Source organism: Populus alba, chromosome 5 (assembly GCF_005239225.2).
Source record: "Populus alba chromosome 5, ASM523922v2, whole genome shotgun sequence".
Taxonomy (NCBI): domain Eukaryota; kingdom Viridiplantae; phylum Streptophyta; class Magnoliopsida; order Malpighiales; family Salicaceae; genus Populus; species Populus alba.
This window is the reverse complement of record NC_133288.1, coordinates 347,882-365,464: the sequence shown is the minus strand read 5'-3', so window position 1 is coordinate 365,464 and position 17,583 is coordinate 347,882. Positions and strand designations below refer to the sequence as shown.

General features: G+C 34.5%; 2 protein-coding genes and 1 pseudogene across 2 annotated transcripts; 1 reads left to right on the top strand and 2 right to left on the bottom strand.

The window, feature by feature from the left end:
- Nucleotides 1–2,852: 2,852 nt before the first annotated feature.
- Nucleotides 2,853–5,122, bottom strand: LOC118028269 (pentatricopeptide repeat-containing protein At1g09410, mitochondrial-like; annotated as a pseudogene).
- Nucleotides 5,123–6,976: 1,854 nt separating this feature from the next.
- Nucleotides 6,977–9,905, bottom strand: LOC118028250 (GDSL esterase/lipase At1g09390). Its single transcript, XM_035031791.2, has 5 exons — nt 9,600–9,905; nt 8,768–8,956; nt 8,124–8,284; nt 7,782–8,046; nt 6,977–7,433 (listed from the first exon to the last, which is right to left on the bottom strand). Exons 1-5 carry the CDS (start codon nt 9,862–9,864, stop codon nt 7,201–7,203), a joined length of 1,113 nt encoding a protein of 370 aa, XP_034887682.1. The 5' UTR covers nt 9,865–9,905; the 3' UTR covers nt 6,977–7,200.
- Nucleotides 9,906–13,264: 3,359 nt separating this feature from the next.
- Nucleotides 13,265–15,880, top strand: LOC118028093 (WAT1-related protein At1g09380). Its single transcript, XM_035031620.2, has 7 exons — nt 13,265–13,515; nt 14,419–14,481; nt 14,563–14,679; nt 14,781–15,030; nt 15,129–15,287; nt 15,439–15,590; nt 15,697–15,880. Exons 1-7 carry the CDS (start codon nt 13,337–13,339, stop codon nt 15,878–15,880), a joined length of 1,104 nt encoding a protein of 367 aa, XP_034887511.1. The 5' UTR covers nt 13,265–13,336.
- The last annotated feature ends 1,703 nt before the right edge of the window (nt 15,881–17,583 follow it).

Below are 17,583 nucleotides of genomic sequence, written 5' to 3'. Positions count from 1 at the left end.
CTTTAATTTTAAGATATATTAATTGATATAATTTTTTTCATTGTAATTCTATTAGTAAAATACTAAAAAAATATTTGCATCGGTAAAATTTGTCGGCAATTTATCAATACAAATATTTTTTTTGATATTTCTATTTATATTTTATTAATTTTCTGGTAGTGTTATGGCTTTTCTTTTTACACACACCATTACTAATTGATCATGAATAAACTTGAGATACAATATTAAAATTAATAAATTTATACATGTTAAATATTTTTCTGTAATTCATCTATTTAATCAACCCACTAACTCCTTGATTTCACAACTGTTGACCTGAGAACGTAGCTGAAATAGGGCCGTTCCGCCAAATTTGTGTCATATGGCTGTAACTCTTGTGAGCAGCATCATTGGAAATTTGGAAGAACGTTGTGGAAGGCAAATTGGGGTAAGGCTTTACAGCTTGTCAAACCTTTCAAAATAAATTTATTCCAGGCAAGGTCAAAAACTTTTCTTTAATGATCAACTAGGCCTCTAGGAGGAGGCTTTTACCTTGCCAGGCTCCACAGTTGCCTCTAATAATTTATGCCATTTGCTTAAAGCAACCTTTTTTTTTTTTTTTTTTTTTGCGGGGCAGCCTTGCATTATTCACCTCTAATAATTGATGCCATTTGCCAAAAGCAACTTTATTATTATTTTTTTTATTTTTTTTGTGTGCTGGGGCAGCCAGGATGATGCTCAATGTTGCGTAGATACTTGTCTCATCACAAGATTATCTGCTTGAAAAATCATGATTCTCATTCATTAGCATCTCCGAAGATAAAATCTTTTGAGGATCGAAGTACTTGGCCACTAACAGTTACAGTTTCAGATATCATAGAGCTCAACAGATACAACAAAGACAGTTATCAAAGTTGACAGAAAATTTTACAAGGAAAAAGATTCTTGACTGACGTAATCCTAGGACGTATATGATCAATCAACCACTAGTTAAGAGCAACTTTGAAAGAAAGCATCCTAGTTGATTCACTTCGGTCACCTTCACTGGACCAAATTAGAAGGCATCACAGCCTCCAGCAGGTCTATGTATGTCCCCACTAGAATGACATATTTTCTGTGATTTTGTACCTGGGCTGTAAAAATACACACCTAAAGTCACCCTGCAGTAAGAAGGCAGTGACTGATCAACCGCTAATATATGGTGTGTGTCATAGAAGTTTTGTGAAACAGCACTAACAAAGCAAATGGAGGAAGAAAGAAAAAACAAGCTGAGTACCTTTTCTGAAGAAGAAGAAAACGATGATGAGGACGAGAGAATTGAGAAGTTCTTCGCGATAATAAGAAGGCTTAGAGATGCTCGCATGTATTCGAGAACCTGTTTGCGAGAACAGGAGGCATGTAAGATAGCAAAGAAGGCAAAGAAAACCCACGCACCTGTATGGACTCCAAAGTTTCAACTGGAAGATTTTGCGGAGCCAGGTTTGGAATCCACTCGCATATCTCAGCCAAGTTCCTCAAAAAAGGAATGTGGAAAGGAGAATAAAGAAGAACTAGATCTGAACCTTACCTTGTATTGACTGTGGAGGTCAAATACAGTGCATGGGATATGATATGCTTCAGAGTAGTATTTTCAAGATGCATGAAACATGTGATGCAGCAGAGTTAGAGCAGTAGTGTGTGTTGAATAAAAGGTTGCGTGTATGTTCAGTTGGGTCGGCTTTAATTTTGCAATTTTTTTTTTTTTTGTAATATTGTTGTTTTTACATCGATGAATCTTTCATATTCAAGGTCATCAAGAATATTAAAAGATGGATTAGGAGTTTATTTCCACTTTATAGTCATCATCTCAGATTACACTACTAATACACAATCAAGCATCCAGCATTGACATATTCTGTGAAATTATGTTCGCATGCAATGCATTTCTATTGTTCTGGCTCAAGAGCAAAAGTCCCTCAGTTATGCTATCGCAGCAAAAACCACTTCAAAGTTCAAAAAAAGACATACAAAAATCATACCAGATATATGAATTCTTGATTCCCTATAAAAGTCAATCAACGATAGTTTGTATCCCAAGCACCAGAGATAAATTTTCCTCCTGGCATCTCTGCAGAGGTGTCTGGAGATGTTGGTACAGGGGATAGTGGACATGTGAAGTACTTGAAGCTCGTTACTTGAATTGGTTGGAATAATAAACATTTTATATATAAAAAAAATACTTAAACCAAGTAAAACATGAAACCATTCTTAGTTAGAATGTTAATGTAAGAATTTAGCATGCTACAAAAGCTGGAAGTTTCTCCCTCAACAAGCCAGACTCCAGAACTAACTGCAGAACATCTGCTTTTCAATCCTTTGCGGTTGCTTGTCCGCACTCTATTTCTTGCAAACTTCCATGGATAAATTATTGATTTAGCTGATTGGAGGACAGTGCTTTATGTACTGAATACTGCAAATGTGAGGAAAAAGGCACAGACATTCCATCGTTCCTCCACTGGCACAAAGCCTGGGGACGTGGAGATTGCTCTAAGGTTTGAAGGATGCAACAATGCATCAACATCCGTGACTTTGATAATTAAAGTGTAAAGCTTCTGAAATTGTTTTTCCTTCAATTTTTCTGCTCTTCTGGAGAAAATGGTATGTATGACCACGTCTCTGGACTTCATTATGGCTTTTATGAGCTCCAGCCAGGATGTTGCTGGTTTTTTCATCAGCATTCATATGAAATATAGTTGACATTAGCATCTGAATTCATGATTGCACCATACCACATCTTTTGGCACCAAAATCTCCGGGGGGGTCTAAGAAATGTTGCCATCAAAAGCCACAGCCAAAGCTGCAACCGTCCAGTAATAAGGTGCTTGTAATTACCATTAGTCACTGCAAGAACACAAGCCATCCTTAAGTGATGGAATCTATTAGTATCCCTCAAAATCATCTCTCTCCCAGTAACTTGAGCTATTACTTTAATTGTTAGATGGCAATCCCCACAGACTCGAAGATTTTTCATCACTCGAATAGGCATCCCTTCTGGCACTTTCAGAAGTCCATATGCAACAGCCAATTTCTCACTGTGATCCCGTAAGCTGTGCACCTTGTCTTCTTCATCAACATCATGCATCACAAAGCTACCATCAGGACAATATCCAGCTTCCCTTAACAACGCACCTAATTTTCCCAACTTTTTCAATATCATTTCATGCTCAGGATGGCTTGTGCTACCTCCCCCACTGAATATGTGCACTTTCTTGTCCACTTCAATCCAACTACAACCAGGCGATTTTCTCAAATTCCTCGCCCTCGTTATTTTTCTCAATTCTACAACATCTTTCCACCTACTTTGGGACGCATAAAGGTTTGATAGAAGGATGGAAGGCCCAGCATTGTTAGGTTCAAGCTGTAGAAGTTTCTTTGCTGCAATTTCTGCCAAATCCAAATTCCTATGGGTTCTGCATGCACCTAATAAAGCACCCCAAACAGTACCATCTGCTTCCACAGGCATATTTTCAATCAAATTCATTGCCTCATTTAGCTTCCCTGCTCAGCCAAGTAGATCAACCATGCAGGCATAATGTTCAGTTTTTGGATCCACTTGATAATTTGATTTCATTGACTCAAAAATTTCAAGCCCTTCTTTAACCTTCCCAGTGTAACTACATGCTGACAGAACTCCAATAAAGGTAATTTCATCCGGTGCAATGCTTGAAGCGAACATGTCATGGAAAACTTCTAAAGCTTTCTCTCCAAAACCATGCTGCGCATAACCAGCAATAATGGAATTCCACATGACAATATCTCTATTATCCCATGACAATAATAGAGAACCTATCAAACACCCTTTCTGCTGTCACAAGATCACCACACTTGATATACATTGTGATCAAAACTGAAGAGACGTATATGTCTATATCGAATTGTGATCTTACCAACTGTGAATGAACCTGTCTACCATGATCAAGACTTGCCAAGCTACCACAAACAGAAAGAACACTTATGACGGATGGGAAACTTGGCCTAACCCCTTCTGTTTGCATCAAACTAAATAAAGCAAGTGCTTCCAATTCAAATCCTTTTCTCTCATAAATCTTAATCATTGTGCTCCATGTCCCGTCATCCTTCTCCCTCATTTGATCAAACACCAACCTCGCTTTCCCCACCTCCCCACCTCCCCATCCAGCCCAAACCCCATAATCATCTCATTACAAGCAGCAACCGGTTTCACAGGCATTTCCTTAAAAAGTTCGGCAGCCTCTTAATCCTACCACTCCTCGTATACCCCGTCAACATCGCTGTCCATGTCACCTCATTCTTATCCGGCATCACTTCAAACAACTTCCTAGCCACGTCCACCTTACTATTCATTGCGTTGCGTACCCACTGATCATAGAAGTCCAAGCAGCCACATTCCTTTGAGGCATCTCATCAAAAACTTCTCTTGCTTCAATCAACCTTCTGAACACAATCCATCAATCATATTAGTGCTAGCAACAACATCCTTCACGGGCATCATATCAAAAAGTTGTCTAGCCTCATCGACAAGGCCATCTTCAATCAAACCGCTAACATCACAGTCCAAGAAACAACATTTCTTTCCGGCATTCTCCAAAACAACAATTCAGCCTCCTCTATCAATCCCTCTTGCACGTACCCTCTAATCATCGCTGTCCACGAAACCACATTCCTCTCAGGCATTTGATCAAAAACTTTTCTCGCTTCAAAAATCATTCCATTCTGAACGTAACCAGAAACCAATCCATTCCAAGAAATCGTATTTGTCTCAGGCATTTTATCAAAGAGTCTCCGGGCTTCACGCGACCCTTTTTTTTTAAAGTAACCAGCCATAATTGCATTCCAAGAAGTAACTGTTTTGTCTTGCAAATCATCAAATATCTTTCGAGCTAGGCGTATTTGTCCAAGACGTGAAAAATGGGAAATTTGGGATACTGCAGCAAAGGTTGTAGAATAAGTTCTGTATGGAATCAAACGGGACAGCATTGAAGAGCAAGGAAGGGAAGTACCCAGATGGCAAAAATGGTTAAAGTTTCGATTTTGATGGTGCCCAGATGCCAAAAACAGTGAAAGTCGATAAATTTGATGATTAAAATTGACAAAAAGCTTCGAAATAGCTTGGGGGTACAAAGGACGTAGTTCACATGGTGTAACGCATGGGTCATATGTGGTTAAGTTGTCACAAATGATCATTTTTTTTTTTTCTGCTAAATAAAGTGCATAATTATTTTTTTTTTATTATTTTTTTTTGCTTTTCAAATCCATTTCTTATTTTTTTTAATTTTTTATTTCTTTTATATGCGTTTTGTTTTTATTTTTAAATTTAGTTATTCAATTATAATTTCTCATATATTTTATTTTTTATTTTGATCCCTGTTCTTTTAATTTTTAGTTTTTTTTTCATCAATTATTTTATTAAAGCTTTTTTTAACTTTCAATTCCATCATTCAATGAAAGTTTTTGTTGTTTTATTTTTTCTAATTTCACCTTTATTGTTTTGCTTTTTTTTTTTTTTTTCCTTTTGTTAAAAATTATTTCTCAATTCAATTTAACCTTCTAATTGAAATTTTTTTTATCTACCCTGTAATTAATATTTTTTTTATTTTCACCCTCATTTTGTGCAATTGATTTTTTTTAATAGTTTCATCTTTCGACATTTGATTTGTTGGAGTTTTAACTTCGTACGATCTTATCGTTTTTGCATTATTTTTCTTTTAATATTAGTTTTGTGATTATCTTCAATTTCTTTTCTATGAGTTTATCTTGGTTTCATGACTTAGATCATGAGTTTTGCATGTTTTTTTTTAATATATAAGTTTTTTTTAAAAAAATTATTTTGTTTGTGTTTGATTTTTCAAGATATTATTTTAGTTCATCTATAGTTTTGTTTTATACAAATGAACTTTATTTCTCAAAATAAAAAAAATATTTTTAAATAATATTTATGATGTGTTTGCCCTTGCGTAATATGTTTTTTAAGATGTGAATTTATTCAGTTAATTTTATTTGTGTTTATATTTTATTTGTGAATTTATCTTTAATCAATTTAAATAAATAAATATAGTAAATATAATTGGGTGAATATATGATTTTATGTAATTGAATGTCTTGACGTACATTCATCTTTTAATTTTTCTATTTTTTTTGTTATTATTAATGCTTTTTTTTGTTTATTTATATAGATAATTATCAATTTATTTAATTAAATCCTTACATATCCTTTTCAATTTATATTTTAAATTTTTTATGTAAAAAAACATATTAAAATAGTCTGAATATCTAATATTCTTTGGAAAAAAAAACTTATAACCCGCGGGTTAGATATTATGTGTGTGTGAAATGTTTTCATTAATAGTCTCTGTTCATTTTAAAAAATATCTTGTGGCAAAGTTGGGTTTGTTTAATGTCTCGAGATAAAAAAAAATATATATATATAAAAATAATAGAAACATGTTTAACAAGAAAAACAAGTATAGATATAAAAGAAATCTAGCTTGCGTATCTAACTTGATAATAGTTTTTAAATGAATTTTTATTATTTTAAAATAAAAGACACAGAAGCCGTCTCTTCGATGTCAACACGGCAACAAAAAGCTACACATGAGATGATAAGTCATCATTACTCATTTTCTTGCCATGGTAAACATCATGTCAAAAATTATGTTCACATCCATAAATTATATTACCTTGAAAAAAATATTTGTAAGCTCATCACAGATCCCTTCTGCTTATTCTCTGAACTGTCGGTGCTTCAACACCCTCTTAAACAACTTGTTTTCTTTATCTATCTTTTTAAAAGCATCTTAATGATCCTGCATGTTTACTATGGCTAGTGCTGCCCATCCGATTTCTTTAATAATTATAGCATAAAATTAGCCAAAATTAAGTACCATTGTTTTTCATTATTTTCAAGAATTGCTGTGTACTTCACCAGGAGGATAGAGAGGTTGCAGGAGAATTGCTTGTGGCTCTTGGAGAAGATTCAAGATAGGAAATATACGAGGGAACAGAGCTAACCCTCCTTATTCCTTATTAGAAGGCCAATAGCCATTTTTTCATGGTGGCATGTTTACAATTACAACCCTCTTTCGACAAAAGCGAAATCTTCTCTATCACAGGCTGCACCATACTTTTGTTTGGTGCTATTGTCCAAGGACATAAAACTATAGAGAAAATAACTTATGTGGAGATACCATCCTTCTTGGATGCTGCTCAATTGCGGCAGAAGAAATCAAATGGAATGCTCGGTGAAGAGTGAGCCATTGACAGCACTTTGGAGGCTATGATCGAATTAGCTGCTTCAGTGTAATGGATTCCATCCCAGTTAACATATCGGGATCCTTCGTCGCAGACCTGATAACCAGGCTGACTGCATGTTACTCTTATATCATAGTTGTATGGAGGTCCTCCAGAACCGCAACATGCCATCAATGGACTCGAAAAACCTGCATTGCCAAATGATTGATCAGAGCAATCCATTTAGTTCATAAACCTGCATAACTATTATTTCATTATATGGAAACTCTAGTTATGATATGAAATTGCATGAACTAGCAGTTCAAGCATTTGATCGAGCAAGTAAACTATGGATCAATATATGCCTGCATTGTATCTTTTATAGATCCGCAAGCAAACGGCAAGGAGTTTTGGAATCCGAATACATGAGGAATAATATATGCGTGCTTCATGTCTCTTCTTGTTTCACAGTCATCATAATATCAAAAAACATATAGAATGTTCTTAAAAAAGGAGAGAGAAAATTCACTGCGATGCAATTAGAAGGTTTTGCTTACCATATTTGGAGGAGTTGGCAATGAGATCGTATTTGATTGAGTAGATATCTACATAGACTATAGTTGCTCCAGACAATTGAGACCTCATCCTTTCACATAATTGACGCAGTCCTTCATTGAACAATCTTGCTGCCATGTTGTAATCTGATATACATCCAATTGGATCCAGATCCTTCTTCTGAACCAGTGAAAGTTTTTGAGGGAGACAGCCTAGCGGTCCAGTGTTATGTATCCAAAATTTTCTGCCTCCTTGATTGTATAAAACCTATTCAATATATTCTTAGTCAAGAAACCAATACATGGGGGTGTAGTTACCAAGCTTTCTCAGATTGCTAAACTCACCTTCACAGCATTTCCAATCTCTAAAATGACGGAGGGGATCCTTTTGGTTACTTGTGCATAAGACATTTTTTTGGAGAATGAATCAGCAATGTCATTTTGACCAATGTCGATAATGTAAAGTGCATTTCGGAGCCCTTCATCGGTGATGAAATTTCCAAAACCTAAAGGCCAGTTAAATAGTATAAGTTGCAGACTGCCTGAACACTTCATAGGCTGAAAATACATTATTACTAAAGTATCTTCCAGGTCGATATGAGCACATCAAAGGCTAGGCCTTATGCTTCTGGAAGCCTAATAACAACCATTTATTTATTGATCATAGGAAACTGTAAGCTTCATGATTAGACATGATAAGAATTCCAGGAATGACGAACCACAGACATCAGATCATACATAAAGAACTTATTGGCAATTCAATCTTGCAACCCATCAATTAAAATTGAAGGTCCATAGCCAGGACTCACACAATCATTTGATCACTGGCTACAGTGCCGAATTCCTAGTTCACCACAACCATGAAATCCCCATTAATTTCAAATGTCAAAACTATATCATATCTTGAATTTGGTAGAGTCATCAAGAGCTATTAAAAGCAGAAAACTAACATATAATTCTTTGACGAGTAAGAGAAAATTAAACGTTACCAGCAGTGACAAGTTCAAGAGAGCGAGCTTTGAAATGAAGGAACTGCATTAGTTGAATGTTCAACGAGAAGGGTACATATTTAGGGAGAGTAGAAGACCCGACAACTGCAAAGTTTGCACCATTTGTGAACCCGGACCCCCCCAATGAGTCCAGGTATGGGCTTAGAAAGCTAGCATTCAAGCTTTGACCTGCATTAAAAAAATAAAATACAATAAAGCTTAACACTTTGGTCCATGCACCTGTTAACCTGTCGGAATGGGCAAATGGGCACTGGGAATTAGATCATTTTATGCTCTGCTGATGTGCAAGTGAGATTTGAATCTCGAGACAATACCAGGTCGCTTTACCAATGTGCTTGCTAAGACAACTGTGTGATGGCTAATTAAGCTATGGTCACTCACTATACTAGGCTCTTAGTGCTTAAGCGTACATTAATTCCATATTGATTCAAGTACCAGACTTGATCTAAGGATATGCTGTCATTCATTCATTTCACAGTCGGCGATAAGACTGTAAAAGATACCCAAAAATAGCTGAATTCAAGGGCAAATCCGGGCAAATCCAGCCAAAATGTATAATTTCAAGACAGGCACATGCATTTCTGGGGACTTATAGTACTGTGACAACTGACAAACAGAGAAATTTGTGGATGGCATCAACTAGAGACTGGGAAAATTAAATCTTTGGACCCCACTTAATCAAATCAAATCTAATAACAGTACTACACATGATCAATATCTCGACTTGAATGATCAAGGAAGGCCATTTGATATTTCATACTTTGATCAATAAAAAGAAGAAAAAAGAAAAGTGGGGGTGTGAGGCACTTACAAAGGAAGTCAATCAGGAGCCTTCCATCAGATAATCTACCAGTTGATCTATGAAAGAATGTACGGCCATTAGGGAGATTGACAGGGAAACCAAGTCCAGCAACTAGTCCTCCAGTGTCAGAGTTAGAGTCTCCAAAGTTGAAGATAATTGGTGGGTTCTTGCATTGAGAAGCAACTGAAGTGAAAAACAATGGAAGAAGAAGAAGAAGAAGAAGAAGAATAAAGTGGGAGAGAGGCTGAGAGAGAAGTGGAGAGTGAGAGATCATAGCTAGTGAAGTAAGAAAGTAGCACAAAGTGAAAACGAAAGCGGTCTTTAAACTCTATCGATTCTTTACTATTTAAAGGGGGGAGAGTGAGGTCACCTTTTGTTCGGTGTTGATTCTTTCTGTAAATTTATTTATTTAGTCCCTATTTCTTGAGCACAAATACCGCATAGTCCTCCATGTTTGATAACTCTATAGATTAATGCTTTGATTCTTTGTTGACCATTTTATTAAAGTACCTTGGGTTTTCTCGAAGCCCTTGTCATGTTCTTTTTCTCTAAGAACTTCGATTGTCAAAGGGTGTCTTGAAATTTAGGAAAAAACCAACGAACTTTTTGATAAAACATGGTCATGGGTCGATCAAAATTTAGAGCTTAGTTATAGGCTATCAAGTATGAAGGACTAACTTGTAATTACAATTAACAAGGGATTGAATGGTAATTTGCTCGACAAAATGCTATCCTTATCACAATCTTATGTTCCTTCAGTATTTTTTGTTTTATTAGGAAAACAATGATTGAAACCATAAAAGTAGTAGTAACATATTTTACGCAAAGTAAATTGAGAAATAACACTCAAATCTCTTAAAAACACTAAAATTGATTAAAATTTAAAAATAACATTAAAAATAATTAAAAATTCAAAAACAATATCTTCTATGGCTAATACAAGGACATCATCATCAATCATGATTGATTACATCTAACTAATCTCTTAATAAAATTAAGCCCGTATAACTTTTTAATAAAATTTAAGCATGATTTAATAATTATATTAAAAAATTTGATTTTTTTTTGTTAAATTAAAGGTTTGACAACTTGTTTTTTGAACTCCATTTTGTTTATTTAACCTATAAATATGTCTACTAAACATTATATTGTGTGTCAGTATTAAATATGCAGCATTAATTTGTGATTACAAAATAAATAGACATCAATTGCTATCCTTTTAGTATAGTACAATTTCAAATATGGTTTTGAAGTTCAAAATCTAGCAACTAAACCAAATAGTGGGCAATTGTTCAATGTAGTCTCTCTTTTAGTTTTTCTTTTTCTAATAAAATCTGAATAGAGTGTTGGGATTACTAGACATCACATGTTTCAGTAGATACGAATATAAAAATTTATCATTTTAAAACTTTAAAGCATATTATTTTAATAATTTAGAATTCAAAACTATAATGAACTTGAATAACCTACGTGTTTAGAGTCAAAAGATAGTGTCTTGTCTAGCCAATAAACTCATCTAGTTTTATAAGTGTTTTAAATATATTATTTAATGGGCCGGGTCGATTTCAAGCTTGATTGGACATGCCTATACTAAAATTTAAGAGGGATTTTTTTTTTTTTTTTTTTTTTTTTTTTTTTTTTTTTATGAACAGATTTTCAGGCATGAGCTTTTAAAATCAATGTAAGCGCATGCAACATTAATAAATATTTTTATCTAGCCATGCACCCACAAGTATTTCTATCTGGGCTTCAAGGCTTTAGGGAGAAATTATGTGGAGTTTCAAATTAAACACAGAGATAAGAGGAGGGCCAAGAGATTGTAGCCCACAAGAAAAATGAATTTCTCAGATGCCGATGATTGCTTTCAAGTCCCTTCAATTCGATAATGAGATGCTTAATTTTTTTTTAAATTAATTTCTTCCACGACTATTGTGAATCTATCACATTTTAAATCCACGCCCACTGTCTTAGGAGAGCTAAGCAGCAGTTACCAAGTCCTTGAGCCCCTCGCCCAGAATCACTGATTTCCTTTATATACTTCTTCCAAAATCAATCAAAACGTGAAAGAGGTTTTAACCATATCATGGATTTTAATGCACACAAGTCTAGAAATCCATACACCATCTTTGCATTTTTAAAGATGTATTTTAACATGTTGATGTATAGATTATTTTTTTAAATATTCTCTTAAGATTAAAATGAAAAAATATTAGTTTATGGGCTAATAAACTATGGTTTAAATGTACTTTTTTATGTATGTAGCCCATGAATCTAAAAATAATGCATAGAAAAATATGCTATTAAACAGACTGTGGTCAATTTGATAGTTTTTAGATTTATGGCTGTGATTGTTTTTTAAAAATAGTTTTTGTTTAGAAATGCATTAAAATAATATATATATATTTTTAAAAAATAATTTTAACAACAGCACATCAAAACAATTCATAATCATAAAAAAAAATTAATTTGAAGTAAAAAAAATTAGATTTTTTTAAAAAGTTTTTTTAATATAAAAACAAACATACTCGAAGTGGTGGTTATGATATTAAACAAATCAAGATTAATTTGAACCGTCTGTTAAACTGTTTGAATTTTTTTATGGGTAATTATATATGAAATACCAACTTTTTTATGTTATTATATATGAATGATGCAACGAGGACTACATATTTCTCAGTTATCATTAGTTAATTTATTCATAAATCATAAGAAAGGGACTCTCTCTTGGCTTCTAAGCTATGAAGATCTCAAATTCCCCCGATACATTTAGACACTTGATTAATTATTAAGCAATGCTATCAATGGCGTATTGACAAACATGCATGATAATTAATATATTTAAAGAACTTGGTGAGGGGAATTATACACAATCCATAGCTATCTAGGAGCCAAAACGACGCAGAGGGTTTGCTTTTTGTACGTAGCTAGCTAAAATTAAGTACCCCCCAAGCAATCATACAGAAAATACTACAAGACCAATAATTCTGCATCTAAGCCCGGCTGCTTCCACGCATCAAGCAAGATGGAAAATTTTATGAGTTGTAATCACAATCTTAGGGTGTAATTGAAATTTTTTATGATAAAATCGATCTTATTAGCTGATTCTTGATATTTATTTTGAAAAATAGACAATTATAAGTAGAAGAGATAAATTTTAGGTGAAGATATTTACTTTAAAGATCATAAATTTTATTTTTTTTCCCTTTTCATGTTATGTTTAATTTTTTGTTTCAAAATGAGCTTCACGTCAATTAAGTATATAAAATCGATTATATATTGAAGTTGTCATCCTCCATAATCTCCAGGAAATACTAATTACTACCGAAATATTTTCGATGCTCCGATGTTCCTACATACTGTCCCACGAAGGGGGGAGTGGGTCCCGCTTGCTGTGTATGCTTAATCGGCAAATAATGCAAAATGCCAAAATTGAGCTGGCAAATAATACAGCGCAAGACAAAACTGAAAGCCGTTATAGTTCATGCAAAAGCACGAGTGTTGCAAGAAAATCCTGAACCGTTTCTCTCTTTTTCTCATGCTCTAAGACATTTCCCCTTTCCTTATTTATTTTCTTTCACTTTCCGTTGAGATTTAACTCTCTGTGCTCCAAATCTTTTGTGCTCTAGCTAGCTTCATTCTTGCATTCTCTTACACCATCACCTCTCTCTCTCTCACTCCCTTTCTATATAAAGCATCACTAGCTAGCTAGCTTAGTAGTATTCTTGAAGAGAATCAAGAAACTTGCGATGGATATGGCAGATGTTTTGCCATTCTTGGCTATGGCTATAGTCCAGTTTGGCTATGCAGGCATGAATATTACATCAAAGCTTGCAATGGATTCAGGCATGAAACCACTTGTTCTTGTTGGTTATAGGCAAATCTTTGCCACCATTGCAATGGTCCCCTTTGCTTATTTCTTTGAGCGGTAAGTTTTTTAAAGCTTTTTGTTTGTTTTAACTTGTTTTTCATGGCATTGTTTCCTTTTTCTTTGAACTTGGTAAGTGGGGCTGGTGTTTTGGAGGAGCGCATCTCTCTTGCCAATCAAATTTAGAGGACTCTCTAAATTTTCTAATCTTGCATGCTATATAGAAAATTAAGCCATTACATATGACCTAATATAGCCACAAATATAGCCACAAATGACCTAATAAATGAAAGGAGCAAGCTTCAGCTTCTTCTTTCTTTAATCATCTAAAGGTCAAACAAAGACACTATAAAGCAGCAGCTTTGCATTTAATTACATGATCTCATGTGTATACTTAGCTGCCAGTGTTCACAGTATTAATAATGTGCTTTAGGACAGCCTATATTAAGGCTGCACGTAATTCCATTGGCTCATTCGAGGCCAATCAAATTTCAAAATTAACTCTAAAAAAAAATAAATAAAAAAATCTTGATGCAAGCAAATGAAGCATTTGTATTAAATTGAAATAGCTATTAAAGAAAAAGTGTGGCTTTAACTTTATCATCAATCTCTCTGGTATTAATGATAACCAATAAGTTAATTATGATAGTGCGCAATCTCTTGCTATTCTTATCTAGTAGTCAGAACAGTAGAACCCACCAATTCAGGCTCGCATGCAGAAATATTGAACTATCATGCTACCATTGTTGCTTGATGGAAAATCTTTGCTATGATGACCCCCTTTGTTTATTTCTTTTGAACTGTAAGTTCTTGATCAATGGAGTACGTGAAATGATTTATTGTTAAAAGAAATAAGCAAAGGGATCATTGCAAAGGTGGTCAAGTAACCTAACTTTATGAAGCTAATTATAATTAGTTCTAAACAGTTGGAAATTATTTAATTTGTCTTTTTTTTTTGTGCAGGAAAACTAGGCCCAAGATCACCATGTCTTTGCTGCTTCAGATTTTCATATGTTCTCTTACAGGGTGAGTTATTACTTCTCTCTGATAGTTCTCTGCCAATAACATGTATTCCTGGAAATATATCTAATTTTCTAAGACATGCAGTGTAACAGGAAACCAGGTTTTTTATTTTATTGGGCTAGAAAATTCCACCCCCACAATTGGATGTGCATTGACCAACGTACTCCCTGCAGTGACTTTCATTCTTGCAGTTCTTTTCAGGTACTGAGGTAGTCTCATTTTTCTGTATTTTTCTTGCAAATTAGACCACATTCGGTACATTTCTTCTTTTGTTAAATGTTTTTTTCTTCAATATTTTGCAGACAGGAATCAGTGGGAATCAAGAAGACATCAGGGCAAGCAAAGCTGTTAGGGACGATAGTATGTGTAGGAGGAGCCATGTTGTTGTCATTCTACCATGGTCACATGATCAATATAGGCGAGTCAAGTATTCATTGGAACTATGCAGATAGTACCGGAAATAGCAGCACCGACAAGAAATCGAACTTCGTCCTGGGATCCTTATTTATAATTGCTAGTGCTATTTCTTGGGCAATATGGTTCACCGTCCAAGTAAGAAATCTTAGCTTCTCGAAAGTTTTCAGATTGGTCTGGCCATGCCACTTCATGGTTTAAATAGAGTTTAATTTCTTGATGATTTGCGCATGCAGGCGAAAGTGAGCTTGAAGTTTCCAGCTCCTTACACGTGCACCTTATTGATGTGTTTCATGGGCAGCATTGAATGTGTTGTAATCGGCATCGGTGCCAATCACAAAGTATCTGAGTGGTCATTGCGATCTCCTGGCAGGCTTATTGCAGCTCTGTATGCAGTATGTTCCCTAACAAGTTAACATAGGATTAATCAACTGAGCTATGGAATTATGCCAACTTATTTTGGCTTTAAATTTTCATGTTTTTGAGCCAATTCTTATACTTCTATGCCTGTTTAAATGATGGTAGCTTTTTCCTTCACAATTTCAGGGAATCGTGTGTTCCGCACTAGCGTTTTCCCTCACTTCATGGAGTATTCAAAGGAAAGGAGCACTCTACGTCTCGGTCTTCAGTCCCTTGTTGCTTGTTATAGTAGCTGTTTTGAGTTGGGCATTGCTTCATGAGAAGATATATGTCGGAACGTATGCACATGCTTAACTCCACTTATTTTACACTTATCATTGTTTTTGTGTGCTTAATCTTTTGTAGCAACAAGGAAGGACTAAATGATATGTGATTGATTTTTAGAGCTGTAGGGTCGATCTTGATCGTCGCTGGGCTCTACGCGGTTCTCTGGGGGAAGGATAAGGAATTGAAGGAGGAGATCGAAGAGACGAAGGAGATGAAGATAGGCAGTAAAGAGTGGAATAACCATGACCTTGAATTACAATTACATGCAATTTCTAACGGCAAAAGAAATGCTGCAAGTTGAAGGACGGGAACATAAGGGTAAACAATCGATCTGGTTCAGTTTTATGTATTGAATGAGCTATCAATTACCATGTTTCTCCTGTGTACGAAGAGGCCTAAACTGACTTGATTAATGGATCGTTTGTTCCTCGATTGGTCCCTCTTCAAAATATTCGTTAACGGAAAACTGTAGATTCTATATCATTGTCACATTAACAACTATCACCAAGGGCTTTTTGAGCTGTACAAATGAGCTACCCAATTACATGCTTGTTTTACAAAAACAAAACACCAGCTAGCAGCTCTGAGATTTGATGAATCGATCAGTGTCTTGGAGGACTAGGTGCACATCCTTGTTATTGAAGCTGTTCCTTAGCATGGTGTCAGTAATCAGGTTAACATCACCTTAAAAAATAAAAGTATGGCATAAATTCAACTTCACATGGAGAATGAAGAAAACATTGCATCGCCAAATTAATTGGAACAGGAGAACAAGAGGCATCGCTCCTTGTTCTTTCAAAGCAAATCATGGTGTGGGAGATTTGTTGTTGACTTAAAATGAGCCAGCCATATTCACTCGAGATTTGTATTTCAATATAGCCTTGAACCAAGGTGCAGAGCTGTGAATGTGCGTGTTTTAGAGAGTCATATTTAAGAGGCTTAATACGTGGCAGAAACAACCTTGAATTAAGTCATCAACTCAACAAGTAGCCAGAAGTGTATTGAACACCTTTCAGGACTTTTTAAAACGATCCTTCTCTAAAGTTTCCAACAGTCTCCTCTGTGTTATTGTTGAGACGTAAAGCTATGGTGAGATTCCATCAGTCTCCTCTGCGTTAATTATGAGAAGCAGTGCTATTGTGAGAGCCTGTCTAAGTGAGTGTGTATGTTCTCCTACACCATAAACTATGCGAGGTGAGATAAGTGTTATTTTGTACACCTTCCGTACTTTTTTTATTTTGATCATTTACTTGCAAATTTAGCTAATTATATTTTTAATTTCAATTTTCTTCAACAAATTGCTTGTTTATGAATAGAAAACAAATATATGTATGTAAGGAAATCACCAGGAAATTACTGCCGCGTACAGCACGTTTTATGCTTTAGCTCAATTTCTAGTGTTGTGAAAATTAAAACTATCTCGTTTTTTACTAAAATTTTTTATATAAACGAAGTTAATAGATATTTTACTTGTTTTTTATCTCAAGTTCATCGAGTCATAAATTTATTAGAGAATAATATAAATCATATCCTAAAATCTCACCTACAATCTTAACCTTTTAGGTTAAAATGATTTTTTGACATGATATCAGAGTTTTTATATTCAAGCTATCACAAGTTCGAATCTGATCATCTCCATTTATTTGATAAAAATTAAGCACAAAATAAAATGAATTTATGCAAGTTTGAAACCCCAAGAGCTTTCAATTAAGGATATGTGTTAGAGAATAATATAAATCATGTTTTGAGACCTCACCTAAAAATTTAAGTTTTTAAATTAAGATGATTCTTTGATAAAATTAACTCGAGTTTTTTGACCGAATTTGACCAGATTATTTTTTCTATCTTAAACTTAGAATAATTTAAATTCTAAATTGGCTAAATCCCTTCTAGTATTTAACAAACACAAAATAAAATAAATTATTTATTTTAATCCAAAGCAGTCTTGTACAATCCGATTAATATTTTCCATCTTATCAATCCGCCATTAATGTTCTACTTTTG